The sequence below is a fragment of the Pelecanus crispus genome, chromosome 6 (genome assembly GCF_030463565.1).
Source record: "Pelecanus crispus isolate bPelCri1 chromosome 6, bPelCri1.pri, whole genome shotgun sequence".
NCBI classification, from domain to species: Eukaryota; Metazoa; Chordata; class Aves; order Pelecaniformes; family Pelecanidae; genus Pelecanus; species Pelecanus crispus.
Genome location: NC_134648.1, coordinates 45,205,945 through 45,228,350, shown reverse-complemented (window position 1 = coordinate 45,228,350; position 22,406 = coordinate 45,205,945). Strand labels below are relative to the sequence as shown.

General features: G+C 40.8%; 2 protein-coding genes across 8 annotated transcripts in view; one reads left to right on the top strand and one right to left on the bottom strand.

The window, feature by feature from the left end:
- Positions 1 to 4,841, bottom strand: part of PRORP (protein only RNase P catalytic subunit) — a 52,082-nt gene extending 47,241 nt beyond the window's left edge. For both annotated transcript variants that reach the window (XM_009487927.2, XM_075713187.1), the window contains exons 1-3: positions 4,636 to 4,841; positions 3,042 to 4,451; positions 675 to 722 (exon numbers count right to left, since the gene is read on the bottom strand). In XM_009487927.2, coding sequence (XP_009486202.1) covers positions 675 to 722; positions 3,042 to 4,042 — 1,049 coding nt within the window. In that variant the 5' untranslated portion in view covers positions 4,043 to 4,451; positions 4,636 to 4,841. The remainder of the gene's footprint in view (positions 1 to 674; positions 723 to 3,041; positions 4,452 to 4,635) is intronic.
- A 523-nt stretch (positions 4,842 to 5,364) lies between these two features.
- On the top strand, positions 5,365 to 21,475 carry PPP2R3C (protein phosphatase 2 regulatory subunit B''gamma). 6 transcript variants are annotated; one of them, XM_075713189.1, is made up of 13 exons: positions 5,365 to 5,413; positions 6,182 to 6,309; positions 7,459 to 7,563; positions 8,166 to 8,278; positions 9,093 to 9,190; positions 12,162 to 12,232; positions 12,980 to 13,112; positions 14,297 to 14,352; positions 14,426 to 14,501; positions 15,156 to 15,292; positions 16,947 to 17,084; positions 20,391 to 20,450; positions 21,169 to 21,475. In XM_075713189.1, exons 1-13 carry the CDS (start codon positions 5,365 to 5,367, stop codon positions 21,355 to 21,357), a joined length of 1,353 nt encoding a protein of 450 aa, XP_075569304.1. In that variant the 3' UTR covers positions 21,358 to 21,475. The 6 variants fall into 6 exon arrangements, with proteins under 6 accessions (XP_075569304.1, XP_075569307.1, XP_075569303.1 ...); XM_075713192.1 differs by lacking the exon at positions 5,365 to 5,413 and adding an exon at positions 5,680 to 5,749; XM_075713188.1 differs by lacking the exon at positions 5,365 to 5,413 and adding an exon at positions 5,680 to 5,937.
- The last annotated feature ends 931 nt before the right edge of the window (positions 21,476 to 22,406 follow it).

Sequence of the window (22,406 nt, the reverse complement as noted above, 5' to 3'; positions counted from 1 at the left end):
TATAAACCACCAAGAAACCCCATAATCCACTGGAGACATTCTTATAATACATTTATAGTTGCCAAATTGCCACAAAAACACAGAACTAGGTTTCAAATAGAATAACATTTAAAATAGGAATTTATAGGCAAAGAAAACCATGCTGTAACAGAAGCACGTCTCCAAGTTATCCCTGTGAAAACCTAAGAATAATTTTGTTTTCACTGAAAATCAGGTGGGAAGGGAGAACTCTTCCATCTGTACAAATTAACTGCAGCATGTGAATAGTATCAGTTTTCAAGACATCCATTTACACATCAAAGCTGCTCTGTCCAATATCCTGTTAAACAATGGTATTATAAAGCCAACCAAAAAAGTAAGTATTTAATTCCTCAACAGTAAACAAATAAGCCACCCAGTAAAGTGGCAGCTCTTATTTTTCTCTGTGTTTTTCTGTTGTGGCTCTGCTTAGTATAACTCCTTTCCAACTGTGCATGTTGGGTCTTGTTTAATGCACAAGAATGAGTTGGAAATTGGAGTTTGGGAAATCATGTGTATGCAACAAAGGTTCATATTCTCAAGGATTAAAATACTTTCTTCTATAAGGAAAGTCTTTTTTTATGTTTACTAAATAAGAGTTCAACATAGAATAATGAAAGACACCACCTCACTTTTAAATAAAGTGTTGTACTTACCTGTCTTTAATGTTGGTCAGGTGTCCTCTCCAGTTCCCTCCTGGTATACTAATATGTACATAGGGAAGATAAATAAAAACATTAGATTCTTATTTAACAATACCTGAATTACAGATAAGGAATAATTCTACTTTGGTCAACATTTAGAAATAAAAGACCAATCAATCATCTACCCTGCAAAGAAATCATACAAAGATTCATGTGTAATTTAGCAACACCTGAAAATATTACATAAAGAACCAGCATTTAACAACATTCAGAGAACTAACACCATCAACGTCCCCAGTTTATGTTGTCCCCAAATATTAAGAACCACACAAATAACCGGGCTGCACTGACAATTTTTAGGTTGCTGCCCTACACATTCGTAAAGCACCTCCGAAAATAGAAGGGAAAGCAGGAATCAAGATTTCTATGCAGATGCCATCCTGAGAGATTAAGAAAGACATGCTCATACCAAAATGCTACATTGAGACTTACTGACTCCACATCATTATCACCACCACTACCACAGTCACCATCACGCTTTTTTCACCATTATCCCTTTTTGCCCACAACATCAAAACCAGAATAGGTTATAGAATGGGAATACCCATGACCAACGTGCAACTGCAGACACCTCTCCCTTTGCCACTGTGTTTATTATCATAGGCTGCACAATCACACATGCTGTGGGCTTTGGAATAACCATCCTGCTTCTGTCCTCCTTTCCCATTTCTCATGCTGATACATAGAGGTTCTTTAGTTTTCTTACAAAGACCACAGGCAACAGAAAATACCGTGATTCTCTGTTGCACACTCAGATCTCTGTATTGGATCTGGCCTTACTCACCAATAGAAGTCAGTGCTGGTCTGCTCTTCAGAAAAATCATTTTTTAAAAGTAACACCTATTCAGTTACAGTCACAGAGCTCACTTCTGTGCTTACTGCACCACTGGTTTCCTTTGTCAGCAAAAGTTACCTCCCAATCTGCATCGTTTTTGCAAGACTAACAGTGCTATAAGTTATCAGATTCTATTTCTTTTTGGGAACTCCACGTAAACTGCTTATTTATTCTCAACCACCAGCATATACAAGTTCAGCACTAGCAACTGGAACAGACAGGTAAAACTGAGCATTTTGTATAGGTTCACAGATAAAAAGCTAGATGGGATAACTAATCACCTAGTTTCATCCCTCTGTTATGGACTTTGTTTTCTCTTCATGTTTGAAACACTACTTCCTTTAGGGAAACACCCAACATTGATCTTAAAACATGACTCTACCACAACCTTTCATGAATTGTTCTAACAGTCAAACACAGTATTAAAGATATGAACAGGAGTTTGTCTAGCTTCAGCTTGCAGCACTGGTTTGTCACTATATACAGGCACTATACAGCTCTTCAACGTACTCACTGCCCCTGCAGTCCTTGCCAAGGACTTTTTATTATGCTGAGTTTCCCGCACATGCAGTACACACCTACAGGTAAGTTACTTCTCTACTCACTGGAAAAATAGCACCCCACAACAGATTTTCACCCACTAAACCAGTTCATCTCAACTGAAGCCTACTCTGTCTGCTCCCTAGGTTCCCAGGAAAGAAAATAGCTAGGGGACAGCAGTATAAACCATTCTAATAATGGTAGTGCATTCCCACAGCCATATTTTGCATCCAGGAAAACTAACTTGTAAAATGGCTGTGTAGCTCACATAAACTGAAGCCAACAATTAAAAAAAAGTCATACATGGGCTCACATACAACAGCAGCATAACAAACAGGCAATGGGCTCAGGTGAACTACACTGTGCATATGCAGCATAACTAGTAATCTGCAGAGTCTGACTATCACTACTCATGAAAACAAACCGCGTGGCCTCCTAAATGCTGTGCTAAAACAAAGAGCCTCCTGTTAAGATTATTCCTCTCCTATTATTCTATACAAAGTCAACACTTAATCTTCACTTAACCTATGCTAAATTTGCTGCCTTTTTCCTTTAAAGAGAGAAACTAATTGTCAAATAAGTTACTACTTCTACACTCCGATAGATTATAGGAAAACCCCTCATACCTGTCAATATTGCTTACGTATCAACTCCAGAAAGAGATGAAGTTGGATATTTTGGACCCATCACAATTTCCTACTTTTTGCACCAAGGAATAATATTTAACAGGTAAAATCATTCAAGAAAAGGTGAAATCAGTAAGAATTTTACACTTTTACACTAATTTGGGAGCAAAAATAAAATACTTCTTTTCGTGACAATGTGTGTCTCATGGAGAAGCAATAACCAAAATGAGACATTGAGGTGTCTTATTAGAGTTGATCTGTGGAATAATCTGAATCCCATCCTGAAGAACTGGAGCATGCTATTGAAACATTATTTACCTTTCAAACCATAGCTTTATACTCCGCATAAATGTTTTGTGAGGGTATATTTGGTTCTCTCTCAAATATAAGAGGATACCAAACAGCTCTTTTTGTAACTCAGCACCTTTCATACCCCTGCTGAAGTCAAAAAAGGCCTGCAGGACATCCAAGGTTGGGACCAAGTCCTTAGCCAACATCTCATGGTAAAGTTCAAATGCGAGGTTCATTTCTTGGTGACGGCTGGCTGCTTTGATACAAGATTCATAGTTCGTCCGTGAGGGAACCATAATCTTTTTTACTTCTTCCAGAAGAGTCAAGGCCATTCTCCACTGATCTGAATTACTCAGCCCCTTGATAAGAAGGTTGTAAGCCCCACTTTCTAAAATCTTAAATCTGATTTTCATTATATCATACATATCACGAATTTCTGAAGTCTGCCCCTGCTGGACACACAATGCCAGGTATTTGACCAACAAACTATATGCAATGTCACCATTACTCTTTGCCACATGGGTCAGCAAGGACTTAGCCACATCAATGGGGCTGTTGCACCTGACCATACTGTTAAACATCACTTCTTCAAATATTTCAGGTGATCGAAAGCTTTCCCTCAGCCTGTTCCATTCCTCAGCCTGCAAAGGTTTTTCTGGAGGCTGTACGTTGGTAAACTTATGCCTTGACAGAACTTGACTCATTAACCGTTTCTTCGGAGCTCCAACAGAAGAAGAAAAGTGGAGTTTCCCTTGAGATATTTTTTTGGTCTCCTCATCCCATTCTTTTTCTTCTTTGTAATCAATTTCAGACCTTTCCTTGGTAGGAAGGGCATCAGTTCCCTTGGGATCCACTGGTAATGCAGTGCTGGAAGATGTCATAAAACTGAAATAGCTAACCTTTTCCCTATCGGGGATGTTGAAAGAGACAGCAAACAGTTGTTGGCATCTTGAAACAGGCCAGAACAGACGACATTTCCACAGGAAAGCCTGGAAACCCTGTTGACTAGTTTGAGAAAAGAGTGCCATCACAAGAAGAAATTATCTCACTATTAGCCCACTGTATCTAACGAAGTTATAAAATGGAAAATGCAGTCTGCATGAGGACATTTATTATAAAAGCCCAAGGGCTGTCAAGCTGTATAAGCTTCAGTTTCAAAATGCTTGTTCTACGAGTCCTTTCTGCGTCTTATGAAAACAAAAAATGGTAGAATCTTTTTTCACAAAAAATCAATCTCAGACTGTGAGAACATTCATCCAAAATGAGGGTATCTTTCTTTCTAGAGAAGATGCTTTGCAGCTTATCGTTTCTGTTTGTTGGTTACTGTAAAGATGAGTACTGAGTATGTTGTACGCAGACAGGCAACTCTGATGCAGCTAGGCAAAAAGCACAGGTTTTTTTCTTCCTGCCTTCATCCAAGTTAAGTCAGAAGGTTTCCTAAAAATAAAAACGAAAAATAACACCGCAACATCATGACCTGCTCCATGCTTTCCTGTCACATTTACATTTGCATGCTAGCAAACACAAAGTTCCAGGTACCACAACAATTTCGGGTCAGGAATCCCAATCCCGAACCCTCAGGCAGTCCCAGCATGGGATTCCTACGTTGGTTCCCTCATACCTTTCAACCTGTGACAAACTTCCGTTTAACTGGCTTCCCCAATCGTAAATCCTTGGTAACACCGCTGCCATTGGCGGTAATTACAGTGAAACCCCACGTCAATGTTAGGTTATTAACGTAAATATCGGGAGGATCACCGGCAGCCGGGCAGGCAGCTGGAGCGGCTCCTGAGGAGGCCCACGCAGGCCCTCCCGTCCCTCACTCGGTGCCCTGCAAGCCCGGCCCGGCCGCGCCCCCGTACACTGCAACTCCCAGCGTGCACAGCGGCCCGGCCCTCAGCAGCGCGCTGCCTGCTGGGAAAGCCTCTCTCTTCCCCACCCCCCATCCGCCCCTCACCCCGCCAGCGCGTAACAAGCGCGGTCCCGGCGCGGGCTGCGCCCTTACCCCTCCGGGACGGGCCTACCTCGCTCGCTGCGCGGCGGCCATGGGCCCCTCGGCGCTGCGGGGCGCCGGCAGGGAGGTGCGTACAGCGGAGGCGACCACGCGGCGGCCAGGGCGCTCGCCTCCCGCTAGGCCGGAAGCGCCGCCGGGCCCGCGCCCGGCCTTGGAGCCAATCGCGTCTCCCCGGGCTGGTCGGCACGTGATGCCGCGCGCCCTGTGCGGGCGGATGGGGCTGCTCCGCCATACCGGTTGCGGGCACGGCGCTCCGAGGGTCGGGCGCGGCGCGCAGGGCACCGCGCGTGCGCGCGGGACCGGCCGGCCGGCCGGAGCGCGGGGGCCGCGGCCGCCATGGACTGGAAGCGGAGCCTGCGGGGCCGCCTGGCCGCCCGCCGCGCCCGTGAGTGCCCCGGGGCGGGCAGGGGAGGTGCCCCCGTGGGCGAGCGCGGCCGCCGGAGCCCGCAGTGCTGAGGGGGTGCAGGGTCGGGCCTGGCGGGGCGAGCGCCGGCGTGTCCGCTCTTGCTTTAGTTCCCCGTCCCCGTCCGCAGGCTGCCGTGGGGGCCAGACAGGCCTCGGGCTCCTTCTGCGGAGAAACACCCACCCTTATTTTAGGGGTTAGTGACAGCGGGGGCGGGGCTGAGGAGCACTGGGGAGCCGTGTGGACGTTGGTGCTGTAAAGGCTGGTTTGTCTGCAGTAGGCGCCCCGGTGACAGCTCTGGCTGGTAACGCTTTATTTGTAAGTGAGCCCACAGAGAGCTTGTGCAGGCGTATAGTGATATCCCTGATGTGAAAGGTAACTTTATGCTGCTGCTGCTTGCAGTAAGCAGTATCTTAAGCAATGCTACCGCTGTAAAACAAGAATGCTGGCGCTGTGTCCGTCATCACCATGTGTCTGTTACAATCACGTACCCTGCAGAGGATCAGGTGTGTGCAGTTACTGAAAGAAGTGCTTTGTGGATACTCAAGTAGAATATATATGTGACATATTCAATGTATCTGCAATATAACTTACATAATAGGCCTGTGCTCCATTTGTTTCCACCTAATATTTGTGTTGCTAAACAGCACAGCCGTGTAAGCCTCAGTATTAATGCCTTCTTTCAAGCTCCTTCTTACATCAAAACTCTGTTTGGGGTACAACATGAAAATTCTGTTCTGTGTTAATCAGCCAAAAAGAGCGAACAAGAGCTAAAAGATGAAGAAATGGAATTGTTCACAAAATATTACATGGAATGGAAAGGAGGAAGAAGGAGTGGCAATACATCATATACAAACATACCACGATTTTACTACAGGGTAAGTGAGGTATCCAGATAAACTTCAACAAGAGGCTATTCTGTGTTATAAAGTTGTGCTTGTTCAAAGAGACGCTTAAGCTTCAGAAGCTTAAGTAGATTGAAATCTGAATGATGTGGATTGCTAAGCATAATTTTTTGTGTTGTATGATTGTGTATTTCAGCAGTTTGAAGTAATTACTAAGCATCTCATCGAAGGCCATGAAATAGTGTGCTAATCAGGCAGTAGGCATGGCTGTTTACTAAAGATAGGAAGTTGTCTTTCAGAGAAACTTCCTGTTTTAACTAAATTTTGACATGCTAGTGTTATAAATACATATCTTCCTGTTTAGACACAATGGGATGCTGCTTCATGAAAATGGTGGGTGATTGGTCTTGCAGACTAAAGATATGTCTGGTGCTTGCATCATCCAGCAGAAATGCTTGCTCCGGCAGCTTATGTGTGAGATGAATCAGATGGGGATGGGGTAATATGAGAGCACTAGTTCGACATCTTGATGTTGCTGGCACTTGTCAACGTGACCACTCAGCTGCTGTCTAACCTTGCATGGTCCCATATTCCTTAGGATCATGAGTTTCTGCCAATTAAGTTCTCAAGTACCAATGTTTCAGTTGATGAGTACATATGCAACCATCCAAGTTCTAGTAGAGCTGTACAGTTTTGCATGTAAACATCGGCAGGACTTTCATACTAAGTGTTCTTCCATCTGTTTTGTTGGCCAAAACAAGTCCAGTAGACATTCATGCTTTTGAGAGTCAGGCCTAGCACAAAATAGAAAGTGCTACTCTCTCCTGAGTAAAAACACAGTAGTAAATGTCTTTTAGGTGTGAGCCCTCCTGTCTTGCAACTGTGGGAAAGTGCTTACTGGATGGGTTATCAGGTATGAGGTAGGTCTCTGTCTCTCATGTTTAAGATGTCTTGCTTTCAATAAATATTTCAATACCGAAATAGTTTGAGACAGTATGCAAGTGATATCCCTGTAGAAGAAGCAGGTACCATACAGCATTCTGGCAGATAGGTTGTTATTTTCTGTCAAGTAAACTGCTTCATCAGAGCGTGTGAGTCAGGACTACCTAAGAGTACTTGCTAGATGTGTAGTTTTTGAATGGTACCACTGTACAGAAAATTAAAACACCACAATGTTTCTAGCTGCCAGCTGAAGATGAAGTCTTGCTTCAGAAATTAAGAGAAGAATCTAGAGCAGTCTTTCTGCAAAGAAAAAGTAGAGAGCTGTTGGATAATGAAGAGCTGCAGGTAAGAAAATATTTTCTGTATGTTTCACAATGGCTTCTGACAAGACTCCCACTTTCTGCAGAGTTTGATTATCTGCTGTCTGTCCACAGAATCTTGTGGTAAGGTGCTTTGTATTTAGGCATGTTGGCTGGCTGAGAAATACTAGCTAAAGCTGAAGTGCTGCATAGTCTTGGGCTGGTAATGTAAAGCCTCCTCATTATGATGTATGGGAGGACTAAATCATTGGCTTCTGGTTTTCCAGTACATTCCAACAATTTCCCTAGTGGGCCCAGAAGAAAAAATAAGTTCTGTTTATGTTTCACTGAGAGAGACTCCAAAGATGGTTGAGTTTACTGCAGTGCAAAGACAAAAGGGATGTGACCCTAGAAATCCTAGTGAGTGAGAGTGTATGTGTGTGTGTGTCTGTGCACGTTTAACACCAGTTTAGAGCAGCGGAAATATCGCTTGCCTGCTTTTCTGGCTGAACTGACAATGTGTATTGATTAACTGAGATAAGCTTGCAGCAAAACCGCATTTTTGCTGCATTTCTTAGATGCTCTGTCTTAAGCACATTGACATCTCTGGAGAGATGTCGTCTTAACCGACTATAAATGCCTTTTAAGAATCTGTGGTTTCTACTGGACAAACATCAGACATCACCAATGATTGGGGAAGAGGCAATGATCAACTACGAGAACTTCTTGAAAGTTGGTGAAAAAGCTGGACCTAAATGCAAGTAAGGCTTTCTTCTCTTGTATAAGCTTACTTTGGCTAAACTAAAGTGCTGCTATAACTTTCAGATGCTAAAATAGATGGAAACAGTTTAATGGTGAGATAAAATCATGTCCATGTAGTTACTGATGAACTAGTTGCTTTGCATCCTTGCAGAGGTGTATTGCCCTGCATCTCTGGTGGAACTTTTGATAGAGGTGTCTGCGAGAGGGGTACAACATCCTTTTGAAGAAGAAATTCTTACCAGCCTGAGCATTTTTGCGATGATAGTGGCCAGTAAACAGCACATTTTGTGTTTGAAGAGGAAATGTTGTCTCCAGTGATACTGCCCAGCCTTCCCTAATAGCTTCTGATGGAAAATTTCCTACCAGATGTTCTGTGTACAGCATACAGTGAATATTCCTTCTTCATGCTCCTGTTGGAGACACATAGCTTTGTGATTGAGTTTTGGGCAGAAGCAGATTAGTTGTCAGTACTGGCAGTTCCTTTTATGTGCATATCATTGTAGAAGATTGGAAGCTAGCAAATATATTGTACTAAAGAGAAATTAAATTAAATGAAATCTCTCAAAACTCCCAAATCACTGAAGAGTCTCATGAGCAGCAAAGGCAGCTGCTTTTTATTGAGTTTACCATTGTTACTTGGTAGGATCCCACTTGATGGGTGTAGTGTAGCAAATTAACGTCTTTGAAAACACAGAACACATTCTGTATTGTTAAAATAGTATTTTAAAGGGTCTATAAGTTTTGGATACTGTAACTGGATCTGTCAGTGCAGTGTAATCAGATGCATAAAGTAGCTTTGTGTTTGTTTTACAGGCAGTTCTTCACAGCTAAGATCTTTGCTAAATTACTCCATAATGATCCTTATGGGAGGATATCTATCATGCAGTTTTTCAATTATGTCATGCGAAAAGGTTAGTTCATGCTTCTTCTGTATTAATGACAAGTTGGTTTATTTTCAAGGCTGTTTTAAGTTTTGTTAATTACTTGCTGTTCTCTTCAACAGCAGTAAGATCTAGCCCTTGATTGCTAATGCTGTTTTCCTGGAGGCTTGGGATTTTTTTTCCGGTTACTAGGAAGTGGGAGTTCACCCTACCTCTGAAATCCACCTCTCCTCTCAACTAGAGATATCCTTGATCTGTTTGTTATATATGTTGTCATTCTGATGTCCTTTATTCAGGCAGTACTGTGAAGAGCAAAACAGTAAAGTTACGTGGCAAGTGTGATCCTAACCACTGTGATCAGACTGTCTGGCAGATAGCTTTGATTGCTGGTTTTCCTCCTACAGAGTGGTGTTACCTATGTTTTCTAGCTGTGCTTGTCAAATATCAATATGTTTTTGTGCTTGTCACTATAGCCTTACCATATCTTCAGCTATTTTTTGTTATAAATAGCCACTTGGGCTGAAAAATGCAATTTTTTTTTTTTTAATCTGTATTAGATCTTGTTTAAAAAGATGAGGCTGGCTAGCAGAAAGGAAGGTTGCCTCATTGCCTTGATCCCTGGCTGCTGTGTTCTTAGGTGTGGTAGAGGCTTCAGGATGGGAGAATGGCACCTTTCCCCAGAGCAGCTCAGCCTGTTTAACTTAAAATCTTGTGGTGCAAGGGGTGAGAGATGTGTTGAGCAGGAAACCTGGTGAATAGACATGCAGAATATGCACGAAAGGAGTAACAGGCCCATTTGCAACCAACAGCAAACCCAAAAGCTGCAGGATAGGAGACTTGTGAAGAAACCTGTGAAAATTGTATGTGTTTCAAAAAGGCCTCCCTGGGTGGACACAGCAGAGATTCTTTCAGAGCTCTTTATTTCATTTGTTTCACCCAGAAGTTTTAAGTCTAGTTTATTTATGGTGATACTGTTTTTCTTAAACAAAAAAAAACACACCAAGGAAAAAAACCACCAACCCACCAACCAACCAAAACCAAATATCCCAAACAAATTTAGAGACAGGAAGCCTTTTGGCATGTCCCATCTCAATCAGATTTAATTTTCAGACTCTGGCCAACATAAGGTCCCATCGCAGTGCTGGTTTGCGAGTCTCTCCTGGGTCAGTTGAATAAGGATCCTTGGTTTTGCCAGCTAACAGCACTGGAATTGCCTAATAAAGTTAGCCCTGTAGCATGTCTGTGCAGTAGCTGAGATAATTTGTATTGTCTGTTGTACAGTGTTCTGTATGAAGACTAAAGACCAGGCCAGGTATTAAAGGAAGAAAAGACTTAAATTCCTGTAGGAACTTTCAGTTAATATTTTAGGTTGGAATTAGTGATTCCCATCTGTATTTACTGCTAAATATCCTTTAGTGTGACACTGAAAGGAGAGGAAAGTATCAGATGATGAAGGGAGTTACTGTGCAGCTGCTTGAACTGATCTGAGTTGGGGCACTGCAGTCCCACATTTCACCTTGTTTTGATGAAGCTCGCGGAGCGGAGCGGTCAGCCTCCAGAGTGGTGCTGCAGCAGGGAAGAGGCCATATCACCCTGAGCTTAAAGCATCTTAAACTGCAGTGCCTCGGGTGTGTGATGGTATTCTCTAACCAGGTGAACTCATTAATGAGCTTTTGGGGTTTTTCTTTTATATGCTTGTTGAAGTTTTAGGAATAGCTGCATGTATTAGCATACTTGTGCTGAACGTGTAGCATTCTGTCTTTCTCCTTCCTACCTCCAGCTGGAGGATTTCCTACAATCCATGGGTTACAGCCTTTCTTCCTCTTTCCTAATGATCTACACTGTACTTTTGGGAGGGGACAAGAGAACAGTGAAGTTAATAACTGAATAATGGTGAAGCTTTTCCCAAAGAGCCATCTGCCTCCAGTAACCCTCCCCCTTCAGGAGGAAGGGTGGTCAAGTCTGTTGGCTTTGTTCAAACAAGTCAAGCATAATAAAAGTGTCCTGAATCACTTCAGGGTGTATGATGCACTTACCTTTAAACTTCAGCCAACAAAGAGACAGCGTCACTGTATAACCTCTGTCATCTCTGAGTGATCCATAGTCCACCTTGACAAACACTTACCTTGAAGAGATGAATATTGGTATGAAGCACAGCTCGTATTTCATAAGAGGGACTTTTCATAGAATCACAAAATTGTTTAGGTTGGAAAAGACCTTTAAGATCATCCAGTCCAACCATTAACCTACCACTACCAAGTCCACCACTAAACCAATTAAGGGTAGAGTAGTAATTTCATGTTTCCTGGCTTGGTGGCTGGGTTATTTTTTTTAACTGTTTCTTCATAAAATGGAAGTTAAATTTAACATGGAGTGTGTGAATAATAGTTTTTATGCCTAATCTGTACTCGAGCTCTGTTACTGTGCTTTAACAATGGCCTCGAGCACATTGTCCTGTAGATTGCCTGATTAATGCACCTTCCATTGCAAAAATAGATGCTTGTGCTATTCTAATTCTCCTGTTGTAACTCAGAAGTGAGGGCAGGACCTTTGGCTGTAGCTGCAGTGTCTCATGCTGCACAAAGGGCTGTAGCAATCTGACAAGCAATCTGTATATGACATTGTACAGCTGTTTTTAATGCAGTGGAAATGCGCTGCTACACATATCTATAGGTCAGTGAGAGAACAAATCCATGAGATTCCCTGTACCAGATAAAACGTGGAGTCTGCTCAGCTGTTTCTGACATCTAGTTATTATAAGGAAGTCTTAGGCACAGAGTACCATATATCACCAGTGACTCTTACCAACTTACAGACTGAAATGGCGTTTCTAAGCAGGGCTGGTACATACCATGGCTTTGCTTAAATCTCAGAAAAATGGGAAATAGAGGCACTTAACATCTAACAGTGCCTTGTGGCCTTTAGTATAACTTCAAATTTTGCTGAGGCCTCAAAAACCCTCTGGGTTTCTTGCATTGTAATTCTGTTTTCTGTTTTACAGTATGGCTTCATCAGACAAGAATAGGTCTCAGTTTATATGACGTGGCAGGACAGGGCTACCTCAGAGAATCAGTAAGTAAATTCTTGATTAACTTAATATCTGTCTTTACTCAAATGACAGAGCATCAGAAAGGCTCCAATTTTCTTCCAGTGTTACATCATAAGACCTTATATTATAAGCTAGGTTTGGGGTGGACACATCTGTTTGGGTAAGTAGCAATCTCTCTATATTCTAGAGATTTGGTGGTGAGAGTGCTGCTAGCCTTTTTAACATACGGGTAATTCTCTGAAAAAGAGATTGTAGATATCAAGGTTTCATGTCATTAGCACTTTACTGGATTTAGTAGGATATAGTAGAAATCACAAAAAAGGATGGCTAGAGTGGGCCTCAATGAATTGTTCTCCTGTTCTAACGAGTTAATATTAGAACATAAATAAGAAGGTTCTAGTTACCACTCTACTTAAAAAAGATCTATTAAAGAATATTCAGCCATAGAATAATCCTATTAGGAGTTATGCATTGGTATTTGAAACAGGTACAGTTGAATGCATTTATATTTACATGTAAATATCGTCTACTTTGTTAACATTCTACTTTATTTGTAGACCATTTCAGTCATGGCATCATGTGTGCATGTATATGGCCTAGGATTTCTTGCATGGAGACAGAAGCTTTTTTGCCTGCTTTCATGCTCTTTCCTGCATTGTTGCAGGATTGTATTTTTAACAAAAAATACTTGAAAGCCACGGTGGAATATAGCAAACATGCAACAATAGTAGTGTTTAAAGCCTGTTTTCTATTCTTTCTTAATTCTGCAGGATTTAGAAAACTATATTTTGGAACTCATCCCTACTTTGCCACAACTGGATGGTTTAGAAAAATCTTTTTATTCCTTCTATGTCTGCACAGCAGTTAGAAAGTTCTTCTTCTTTCTGGATCCTCTCCGAACAGGTAGGTCCCATGTTTTCAAAACTCTAAATATGTGGGAGTATTTTCTTTTTTAAAATGTTTCCACCAAAGCTACTTGTGTTTTCAAAGTAATATGTAGTTGTCTTTGTAGGCTTTTGTTCAGCTATCTTGCATTTGAAGATTAATCTCCGCTGAAGACCATGAGTCTTTTCGTGGGTCTAATAATCTACTTCTGCAGCTAATGAATTTATATGAGAGACCCATCAGTTGTGGTACTATGGAGTTATCTCATAGAAACTGACAAATGAGATATTGTTTCATCATAATGCATCGCTAGCAGTGGTTAATTTTATAAGTGTTTAGGGTGAATAGAAAACACAGCAACTAACAATAGAACTGCTTGGCAGAACATCCACAGAGCTGTGGAAATGCTCAAGAATGCTTATTGTGATGTGCTTCTCCTGTGATTAAATTTGTGCGCGCCATGTAAAGTCATTAGAAAAGGTTTGCAGTTTTGGCTGCTAATCCTTCTTACAGATGTAGCTCCCTTGGACAAGTTTGCTTTTTCACATGCCCTTGATTTAAGTCACAAACTGCATATGTTTTCAAGATCTAGCTGTGCCACTCAAAGATGTCAGAATTGTGTGGGCAGTAGCCTCCAGCAGAGGTAATTACAAACATGTAGAGAGGGTGTGTGTGAAGTTTTAATGCCATTATTTTGCACAGCTGTTTGTGCAGTGTCTGTGCACCAGTCAGAGCTACACCAGCAGAAGTGCGTTCTGCCACCTCACCTTTGTGTCACATCTGTAGTTTCTGAAGATGTAAAAATATCACATCACTTAAGAGACTATTGTTCCAACAAATGTTTTAAGCATGCTTTCTTTGCGTTTTTTTATTTTACGTTTTGAATTGATGTTGAACACTCACTTTTTTTTTATCTAGTTTTCTGGCTTTTAAGGCTTCAGGATAACTCCTCTTCTGCCAATATCAGGCTAGTTTTATCGGGTGATTTTAAAAGCTATTTTTTTTTAATCTCTTAAATTACAGCCTTATCCTTGGTGTTAGAAGTTGGGTTTGTTTGGTTTTGGTTTTTTAAAAAGAGATTTTTTTTTTTTTTTTCTGCTCAGAATACCTCTTTCTTAAGTAGAACCACCTAAATGAGAACAGTCAAATGGATATGTTGGCTGGGCAACTGTTAGAAATGTGTTTTCCTTTTCTTGCTGCAGGGAAGATAAAGATACAGGATATTTTAGCTTGCAGCTTCCTGGATGACTTACTGGAGGTAAAGATCTCTTAGCATATACTGTTGTATTTTAATTTACTCTTTCTGAATTCTAATTTTGTGTTTCACTTAGTTAAGGGATGAAGAACTTTCTAAAGAAAGTCAGGAAACAAATTGGTTTTCTGCTCCTTCTGCATTAAGAGTTTATGGTAGGTTCCTTTATATATGAACGCTCCCCCCGCCTTTTATTTTCCTCTCCTCTCTGCCTTGTATGACTTAGTCTCATTCTTACTGTTATTTTTCCTCTGTTTTTGTCTCTTTAAAATCTTCCCAATAACTTGTCTTTGCAACTCTTGTAGCCATCTTTTCAGTATATCTTCCTGACTTTACAGTTTCAGTTCTCCACTGTTGCTCTTTACCATGGTTTTATCCTCTGTCATTTTGTGCTTGTTGCACAAGGTACAAGATTCCTCTGTAACCTTCTCTTTTGACTGTTCTATTCGTGCTTTTGCATCACCTTTAGCTCTTTTTTCATTCTTACAGCAGATCTGTTTAAAATAATATGCTCTTAGCTTTCTGCTCCTTTCTCTGTTTACACAGCCTTTACTTTTGAGCCATTACCTTGGAGTAGAACTATTAACACCTCATTATGGGAATCCTGTTTCCCCTTCTACCACGTTTTGTGCTCATTTATCGTGCTCTATGAATATTATTGTGGATCTAGCATGTTCCCACTTAACTACATTAACTTCATGATGAAAATGAAATAGATGTTTAAAAAATGCTAAATTTTCTTTCTCTGTTATACCTGTATCAGCAAAGAACTGTTTTATTATGTTTTGCCCTCTGTATGTCCTCCCTAGGCCAGTACTTAAACCTTGATAAAGATCACAATGGCATGCTCAGCAAAGAAGAACTGTCCCGATATGGAACAGGGACGCTGACCAACATATTTTTGGATCGTGTCTTTCAGGAATGCTTAACTTACGATGGTGAAATGGTAATCACATATTTTCACTTTGTTCACAATATAAAAGCTTTGGCTGATTGAGATGGGAAATGTCTCGTAATCGGTATCTTTAAAGGAAAGAGTAGCTTGAGGTAAATGAACCTGTATCGCTGTGCACACAAATGACCATGCAGCAAATTAGAAAATTAATCTTAGCAGCAAGGTGATTGCAGTGTGGCTTAAAGACAAGTTGCTTGTTTTGAAAAGCAGAGGTGATACAAAATCCAGACAGCCTAGGATAAAGCTTCTTGTAGATTCAATAACATAAAACGCATGTTGAAAAAATGTATAGATGTAGCATTGCTTTTTAGTTACATGTAATTCTTTAAAGAGAACCAAATGCAAGTGGCACACTTGATACTAATGCAAGTTAGCTAACCTGTCCACTTCTTCATGAAGACAACTGGTTTTTGTTGTAAGCTGTGTTTTGTTCATAGCTGTGAAAAACGGGAAGTCCAGCTAAATTAGAGTTAAAATAAAAACTTATATTTTGAAAGCTTTACTTAATGCATTGCTACTCTCGTCTGCATTCAGATGACTCAACACTAAAAGTGATAAATTACAAATTCACTATACAGTTCTGCTGCTGCCGTAGCAGTTTTTTGTAGAATCACAGAATCATTGAGGTCAGGAGGGATCCTCTTAGTTGCCCTTTGCTGGACTGCTACAGTAGATCCGTCTCTTTCTTGTACAGGGGAGACCAGAACAGGACCCAGCACTCAGATGTGGTCTTAAGCAGTGCTGAGTAGAGGAGGAGGATCACCTTCCTCGACTTGCTGGCAAAGCTCTTCCTAATGCAGCTCAGGATGCTGTCAGCAGCGTTTGCTGCAAGGGCACAGTGCTGGCGCGTGTTCAGTTTTGTTGCCCATCAGGACTCCCAGGTCCACCCGTGCAAAGCTGTTTTCTGACTCGTCAGCCCCCAGCATGTACTGGTGCATGGGGTTATTCCTCCCCAAATGCAGGATTTTGCATTCCCTCTGTTGAACTTGATGAGGCTCCTGTCAGCCCATTTTTCCAGCCTGTCAAGCTCCCTCTGAATGGCAGCACAACTCTCTGGTGTTTAAGGTAGATGGGGTTGCTATATTTGATGGATTTCTGTCCTTGTCACAACTATATCTTGATCAGGAAACCAAGAATCAGTACTAATGAAAAAGAAAAGTGTGACACATAATTGTGATGTTTACTAACACTTCTACCACATGATTTGCCAAACTACCTTCTCTGGTCTAAGGATTGTACACTTTAATTTGCCATATAGTTCACCGTTTGGTAACGGTAGGCTTACTGCCAGTGGATGTTTAATTTGTGGTAATGGAAACCTTTTATATGGCTTTTCTTCGCTAGTTGGATATCGTCAGCAGTCTAAAGATGTATTAAACATTGTTTAAAAGTATATCTACCATGTTTAATTTATGCTTGGAATTCTATTTTACCTCTAAAATGGCAGGATTTCCTATCGTCAGCAGTCATTAAAAACTAACTTTTCTGTTCATACTGGAGGTAGCAGCCATTTTCTATTTCATGTTGTCTTTTTCAGAAAATAAACTGATCCCCTACAATGAAATAGCTGCCAATTATAAAGTTCCTGCTTGCAAAATCAATTTAGAAAGAAGACTGTAATAAACATGATTGTATCTACTTTTAGGACTATAAAACCTACCTGGACTTTGTGCTTGCATTAGAAAACAGAAAGGAGCCTGCAGCTCTGCAGTATATTTTCAAACTGCTTGATATAGAGAACAAAGGATACCTGAATGTCTTTTCCCTTAATTATTTCTTTAGGGTAAGTCTCTTTATACAGGTAGGCCATTTTCTGTGTTTATAGTGTTATAGCCTGTGTGCTTCTGCATGCAGATCTGCAGGAAATCACTTCAAATTACTAATACCCACTGGGAGGCTAGTAACTACTTCTCAGAAGATTTAAAATACTAAAGAAAAAAAATTCCAAAACTTGGAAAGAATTCAAAAGGTATTTTCAACATTTTATCTGCAGTTGAAATTAACTGGTTTGATTTCGTTTAGGAAAAATATTTTCGGGGTTTTTTTTTTTTTTTAATTGAAATTGTCCTAAAATTGCCTGATGATTACCTATTAAAATCTCTTATGGTTCTAACTGGTTATTGCCCATGGTTTTAATTTCCACTGTATAATTCAGTAGAAGAAATTAAAACAATGAAATGCAGTGATGGGCCTGTACAGCTGTGGGATTTTTCATTGAATGTATTGATTGCAAAAAGCTGCTTGCATTTCTCATATTCTGTAGTTTTATCTGTTGCTCCCAGAATAGATTTAAAATAAGCTTAAATTTTTTTAGTTGCTGTTAAAATTAACCTAAGGCTTGTAAAGTCTTCCTCCAAACTGTGGTTTGTGTGTGAGTGGGTTTTTGTTTTTCTTCTGGCTTGTGGTGGTTTTGGGGGGGGGGGGGGGGGTGTTTTGTTGTTTTGTCTTGTTTTTTTAATAGATACCTGAGCTATCTTGGGAAGGGAAGTGCCATGCAGAAAAATAGTATTTTTGCTGTGGATGGTTTAGGCTGTTAGGAGTGTGATGCTTTTTTCATGTACAAGATCCCTTCAGTGATATCTATTCAGACACAGGGATGAGCACTTTAATTTTCTTTATGTGGATCTTTGTATTATAACTGTAAAAATAATGTCATTGTACTTAGCTGTATGCTCAAAGCATGACCAACAAGGTACATGCTTCATTCAGCTCATTAAGTAAAGCATTCAGGCCTGCTCAAGGCATAATCTTGTATCCACATTATTTTTACATTGTAGTAAGTCTCCAGTTGAACATGAACTCTGATACTGACTACAACCTATCATTTTGTAAAAATAAGACTTCTTATCTGGAAGACCTTTTCTAAAAAGGAAAGGGTTTTGGTTTGTGTTTTTTTTTTTTTTTTAAACACAGGCACACACACCCCCTACCCCCCCACCCCCCCAAAAAAAAAAAAAACCCAAACTTTTTTTTCTTTTAGTGCCTTGGAACCATCAAATAATTTAGGGTGGAGTGGACCTTTGGAGGTCACCTGCTCCCACCATCTGCTCAGAGCAGGGCCAGCTTCATGGTCAAGTCAAGTTGCTCAGGGCCTTGCCCAGGCAAGTTTTGGGTATCTCCAAGGAGGGAGACTCTACGGCCTCTTCGGGCAATGTGTTCTGGTGTCTGACTACCCTGACTGAGAAGACTTTTCTCCCCTCACCCGTCCTCCCATCGTTGTCTAATTGGAATGCCTCTCGCTGCAGTCAGTGTCTGCTGCCTCTTGCCCTTCCACTGTGTGTCTCCAAGAAGAGTCTTGCTGTCTTGTCTCCAACTACCTGCTAGGTAGTTGAAGACAGTAATTAGACTTCCCCCACCACCCCACCCTTCTGTTCTCCGGGTGAATTAATCCCCATCTCAAGCCTCTCCTCTCAGCTGTGCCATGCTTTAGCCCCCCAAGCATCCTGATAGCCCTCTAGTGGGTTCCCACTGGTTTGTCAGTGTCTCATAAAGGGGAGCCCAAAGCCGTGAGGCTGCATCTGGAGTACTGTGTCCAAGTATTGCGTCAGGAGGAATAATCACTTCCTTGAACCTGCTAGCTGTGCTTGTACTAATGCAGCCCAGTATTTATCTGCCCTCGTCACTACAAGGGCACTCTGCAGATTCTTGTTCAACTTCTTGTGCACCAAGACCTCCAGCACCTTTCCTGCCAAGCTGCTTCTAGCCAGCTGGCCTGTAGAACATACTGCTGCATGGGGTTATTCTGCTGCAGGTGCAGGCAGGATTTCTGCATGTGCCTTTTGAACTTCATCATGAACTTTATTTAGTAGTTGTCGCTGTGTCATATGCTTGATGGGCAACTGTTGGGCCAGGACTTGGCAGTACTAAGGATCCTAGAGAAACTAAGCAATGACTAGTCTTCTCTCCCTGCTTTTACAGCTCACCATTCCCACCACTTTCTCCACTTTTCACATGGCAGTAGGATTCGGGGAGGCCAGGGGCCACAACTGATTTTGATCTGACGCTGATTTTAATCAAAGGTGTTAATTTACAGTTTTACATTTTACATAAACATGAATTTTAGTGTTGTCATAGTACATAAGTGATTCTAATGTGAAAGCAATTTAACATGGTAATTCTGCATAAGCTGCCGTTGCATAGCTATTTTTATGCATGTCTCCAGTTACATACTTAGTCTATAGCTTAGTTATTGAAAAGATTCCTTGACTACAGCAGATGCTTGATCATACCCCAAAATGTGTCCCTCCTTTAAACTTTTGGAAATGGAATGTTCTAAGTTTTTTCCCTGAAATCAGAACAGTTCCTTTTGACTCTGTGAGTAATTGCTTTTCTGCTAGCATAAATGTGGGTAGGTCTGCACCTACAGAGGCTATGCTGATACAGCTGTGCTGACAAGGCTATGCAGCTTGTGCTAGTGAAACAAACACTTTTGCTTATAGTTGTTTTTTGCAGGCAGAGGTTTGGTGATGCAGCTGTTTAAATAGTACCACATCAAAAGAACTAATAGCAGGGAATATTATTTTGCTCAAAATGAGAAATGCCCACTTATGGCATGAACTGGGAGAACCTTTCCATGCATGGACAAATGCTGAAATAGACAAATACATAATCTCCCTCACATTAGTATTTGATCAACCAGCATACAGGTTCCATTTTCAAAGTAATTGGAAGTGTGAGTAGCCACACTGCTTTGTCTGCTGGTTGGTCTTTTCCCTTCTCTTTCCCTAGTCTGTATTTCACACTTTGTCGGAAAACTGAACCTTCTGGTTTGAGTGTACTACTATTTTATGTGTTGAGTGATAATATTCAAGTGTCTGCATATCCTATTTGCAGAGTGCTCAAACACTGGTCATAATGAAAGTTGGATTCTTAGCATACTGACTGAGAACTGCGAACCTAGAGATGTGTATCATTGATTATGCCTTAACTCACCCCTGCCTCACTTGTGGAAGAGAATTGATTGCAAGCTGTACCATGAATGCTTTGTTACAGGGCAAGACAGCTTAAGATGCAGAAGCACTAAAAAAGTTTCATACAGGGTCAGTATAATACTGCACTACCTATTCCTAACTTTTCTTCTTTTTTCTAGGCTATTCAGGAACAAATGAAAATCCATGGACAAGAGCCTGTTTCTTTTCAGGATGTCAAGGTTAGTTTTACTGAACAGAGTACTATGGGAAATATTTGAATAACTATTTCATAATTTACTTACATCATAGTTTCTAGGTTGTTGTATATTTACTTGCAGAGTAGTAGAGATGATCTGACTTGTCCTGCTCATAGGTTTGAAAATGTCTTTCTATTCAGTAATTGCTCTGTAAGGACTCCGGTATGCAACTGTTCTAGTAGTTTCCTTACTAATAGACAAAGTATACCTGGTAAATACATGTTGCTGTGCCTTACGCTTGAAGATACTTGGTATGTCTATTTTATGGTTTAGGATCAACCCTTGGGGGGGGGACAGACTGGTGACTAAAAAAACCTGTCTATAAAACTGTCTTTATTACTGCCTACTTTACATTTAGCAGTTTTAGTACTTAACAAAAAAAAAAGTACAGGAGCTTCTATAAAACTTAGCTCATACAAGCAAACTGAGTTTCGTGTTGCCACTTTGAGGCCAAAGCCTCCCCAGAAAAGCAAATTCTTATTTGAGTTGTGGGAGCTGAGCACACTGCTCCTATCTGTAGCCAGTGATTGTGCTTTGTATCTTAAATGGTTTGGGACTTAACAGCTTTTTTTTTTTTTTGTAAATCAGTGTGGGTGGCACGAGTTACCCAAAGATCATTCTGTCTAGGGTATAAAGTAGCCGTTATTCTGCTCATTAATGTGTGGGGTTTTTTTCTTCAATCTTGACTTTTCTTTCATAGGATGAAATCTTTGATATGGTGAAGCCTAAGGATCCTTACAAAATCTCCCTTCAAGACTTAATCAATAGCAGTCAAGGAGACACTGTTACCAGCATTCTAATTGATCTGAATGGGTTCTGGACATACGAGAACAGAGAGGTCCTTGTGGCAAGTGATAATGACAACACCGCTGATGTTGATGATACGTGACTTTGAACAGGAACAGACTGTATCCATAGAGATATCTCAATCTGATGCACCAACTGTTGGAAGCTGGAAACATTCATTATTTGAATCGATGCCTCTTCCATTTCACTTCGCTCCCCTCGCCCCCCAAATAATATAAACTGTGGTACCTACAGGAATCGCAGAACTAATTTCTGAAACCAAAAAAGCAAGTGTTGTTTAAGAGGTAAATATTATCTTTTTTTTTTTTTTTAAATAAATACTTTTGGACTTTTTCCTTGTGTACCAAGCCCTATTCTTATTTGAATACCCTATTCTAAATGTGAATTTACCCTGAAAGTACAGATGTGGTTCTTGGTATCTTCAGCACTGGCCTGTATCCACTCAGTCATACCAGGCCTCCCACTGCATTCTGTATGGCTTCCTCTAATGATAGCACTGTTGAGTATTCTGTTGTAAAGGGCAGAAGTCTTCAGTAAGAGGTAAAGAGTTCAGGCCTTTTTCTTCTATATGTGTCCAGCTTTAAGTGTCTAACAGAGGGACAAGTAACTATTCAGTCAGTTCCTAATTCTTAAGAGGCTCATTAAGAGAAATAAAATTGTGCTAGCTTTAGGTCTAGTTAGAACTAATCCAAACACCTGTATAAAGGCTTTCACAAACTTAACCTCATGTGCAAGTTATTTTATGTAATTTAACTTAATTGTAGAGCTGAACTACAGCAGTAGTTAAAGCAGTGAAATGCTCTTACTCTTTAACAAAGCTGTAGAAATGTTTCAGCTTTCAGATAAAATTACAATAGCTCCATAGGCCAGAGGTGTTTGCAGTCTTGCATTATTTATCAGTTTGAGGTAGTGCTGAACACACTGAGTACGTTAACAAGTACTACATGAGATTGTAAGGAAGGGGTGGGGGTAGTGTGATATTTTGAATTTCAGTGCTTGAATATTCCACCTGATGTGTGACTCAGTAAAGATGAAAACAGTGAACAGGCACATGCTCCTGTGAGCAGGCATAAAGTTTCAAAGACCACGCAGTTTTAAAGGAAAAGCCATAGCCAACTTCCAGTTCAAAAA